Source organism: Protobothrops mucrosquamatus, unplaced genomic scaffold (assembly GCF_001527695.2).
Source record: "Protobothrops mucrosquamatus isolate PMUCROS unplaced genomic scaffold, P.Mucros_1.0 scaffold397, whole genome shotgun sequence".
Taxonomy (NCBI): Eukaryota; Metazoa; Chordata; class Lepidosauria; order Squamata; family Viperidae; genus Protobothrops; species Protobothrops mucrosquamatus.
The window spans coordinates 532,748-535,694 of NW_015386728.1; the positions used below are offsets into that span (position 1 = coordinate 532,748).

General features: G+C 44.9%; 1 protein-coding gene across 1 annotated transcript in view; it reads left to right on the top strand.

Moving 5' to 3' along the window:
* C1QTNF12 (C1q and TNF related 12) overlaps positions 1 to 1,400 on the top strand; it is a 24,377-nt gene extending 22,977 nt beyond the window's left edge. Inside the window, exons 9-10 of the mRNA XM_015816053.1 lie at positions 195 to 273; positions 1,302 to 1,400. Coding sequence (XP_015671539.1) covers positions 195 to 273; positions 1,302 to 1,400 — 178 coding nt within the window. The remainder of the gene's footprint in view (positions 1 to 194; positions 274 to 1,301) is intronic.
* The last annotated feature ends 1,547 nt before the right edge of the window (positions 1,401 to 2,947 follow it).

Consider the following 2,947-nt stretch of genomic DNA (forward strand, 5'->3'; position numbering starts at 1 on the left):
GCAGAATTGGCTAAAGAAGTCATGTTGTGAAGGGGAGGGGAGAATAAGGGCTTCAATAAGTGCCACCGTTTACCAGACATGTCACTGTTTTAATCTGTGAAATACGGCCAGGCTTGTCAATCTGAGACCCTCCTTCCTCTTTGATGCCATCCCAGCCAGTAAATGTCTTGTCTCCTTCTTTTGCACCTGTCTAGATCTTTGGAGGTTATCGCTGGGCTGGAAAGCAACAGTAAAGTTTTTACTGTTTATGTTCATGGATTGCTCCAACTCCAGGTAAGGATTGTGCAACAGAGGGTCCAGATTAATTCTGAGTTCCAGGAACTTTGCCCATTATCTCTTTTCTAAGTCCAAATGCTGCCAGCCAGACACTCTCCAGGTGTGTCCAGTTGTCCTGCCCAGTGAGTCCAGTTCCAACCAGGTCATTCTAGGAATTTGCACTAACTAAAGGCTGGGTATCAGAGGACACCAGGTAGATAGTTATGTCAGAGATCCTTTGTGACCAACTGAATGGGATGTCATCAGGATTCAATGAGTTGTTTTGAGAATCCATTAGAGACCCCTTGGATAGCCCAGCTCTACTCACTGGACACATAATTTCATATCGCTAGCATCTCCCCCAAGAGTTTATTCATGTTGGTGCCCATGGATGATCTGTCTTCTTCTACGGATGTCATCCCTGCCTACTGCTTTCTCATCTCCAAGTCCTAGCTCCAGAGAAAGTTTGATTGAACTAGACAACCATTTGTCTGAAACAGTACAGGTAGTCCTCAACTTGCAAGCACAGATGAGCCCAAAATTTCTGTTGCTAAGTGAGACAGTTTTTAAGTGAATTCGGCCCCATTTTGCGACTTTTCTTGCCGCAGTTGTTAAGTGAATCGCTGCAGTTGTGAAGTTAGTAACACGGTTGTTAAGTGAATCTGGCATCTCCGTTAACCATGCTGGTCAGAAGGTCACTAAAATTGATCGCATGGCCCGGGGCCTTGCAACAGTCATAAATAGGAACCAGTTGCCAAGCATGCGGTCATGGGGATGCTGCAACAAATCTAAGTGTGAAAAATGGTCCTAAGTTCACTTTGTTCAGTGACGTTGTTAACTTCAAACATTCACTAAATGAACTGTTGCAAGCCGAGGGCGGCCTTCTTAGGGTCTCCTGCTTGAGCAGGGGGTTGGGTTAGAAGATCTCCAAGGTCCCTTCCAACTCTGTTATTCTGATTTGTTGATTAAGGCAACGGAGTTTCCGCACCCATGTATGTCGTGTTTATTTTTCTTCTTCCTTTCTCCCATATTCCTTTATGGCACAGGCTGGACAATACACCTCCATCTTTGTGGACAACAGCGCTGGTGCCCCCGTTACCATTCAGAATGGATCTGACTTTATGGGCATGTTTGTGGGTGTCTAATGCCCAGACTAGCTGCAACGGAGAAAGGAGAGGGAGAAAACACATCGGGCCTCCTGATGGACAAGCTTGAACTCTGAACCCTGCCTGCCCAAAAGACCAGCTTCTATTTGCCATTAGTGTTCTGCAGCTGAATGAAGCAAATGTCTCTTTTTTTCCCCGCAGGAGGCATAGCAACAATCCAAGAGAAAGAGAGAGGATAGTTCTTAACACAGAACCCAAAACCCAGATGTACTTTCCTTCCATTGGCAGATTCAGATTTTCCATCTCAGAGATCCCAAGAAATCTCTCCTTTGATTCAAATAGGAGTCTGGGCATCAGAGCTTACCTGTAGAACCCGTGTTTCCCATATATTGCAGGCTCAGGTATCTCCTAGATAGGTGGGATCAGGAAAAAAAACCTGTCCTTGGAAAACTGCTGCCAGTCCTGTAGACAGGTTGATGGAGTAACATAAAACTACGGTTTCTTAGGTCCTCCATCTTGTGTTCTGAACTAGCCAACCAGATGGTTGTGGGAAACGCATCAGTACGGCAGCTCTCTTTTCTGAGCCCAAACAAATGCTGAGAATGGTCCCAGAATTCTTCTCTGTTCCAATTCATTTGTTGATCCTCTTCTCATTAGTTTGAAGATTTGGGACCTTTTTAGATTTACCTTAAATATTTCAAAAGTGCTTTGCAGCTTAGAGCCAATTTATACCTGGACGAAAAATTCTTCCAGTAAGTCATTTTGTTAGGAGTGGCTAATTTGACCTGGAGTGATTTTTAAAGGGGTAACACTTCAGGGCCTTCCATAAATGTCTTGGAAAGGAAGTGCGTGGACGTTGGTTGCAGAAGGACCCCATTTTAATTCTCAGATCTCCAGCCAGGGCTAGCAGAGCTTCTTACCTGAAATTCCGGAGAGCAATTGACGCGACTCAGGAAAAGGCAGGATCCTATGTTTCTCCCCAAAGGAAGCCTGGGATAGGATGATTGAAATAATTATACTGACCAAATCTAATCCGACCATTTGGATTTTGAGTTAGGGCTAGGAGACGAGACCGTGTCAGTTGAAAGCGACATATCCGTGTTGGCATAGTTTAAGTAACAGATCCCCTCTTCTCTCTCCTCGCACGTCATTCGTGTTACGCTCTTGATGTCTGCTTCCAAGCTCAATGTGAAGAAATGGTGCCAGCGGTTTTTAGAGTTTTCTACCAGGCCTTGGTACCTGCGCGTGTGCTTTTAAACATGCCCTTAATAACCATTATAATGGAAAGAACTGTATATTATTTAAACTCTTCGTGCTTGACCTTAAGATCCCAGCCTTAATGTCGGAAGGTCGTGCAAAACCAGATCAAGGCGCAGCTTCCATACGAATGAACTGATTTCTTCTGAGACAGCTGGCTTTGTTGCGATCGTTGCCAAGTGAAAGGGGAGGATAAACACAACTCTCTGCCTCACACATACACAAAGAGGTGGACGTATAGGTACACAAGAAACTGCAGGGGTGAACAACCAAGTCCCGTCTTTGGAGATGCTGAAATCAAGGATACAACCTCGGGATTGTTGGAAACC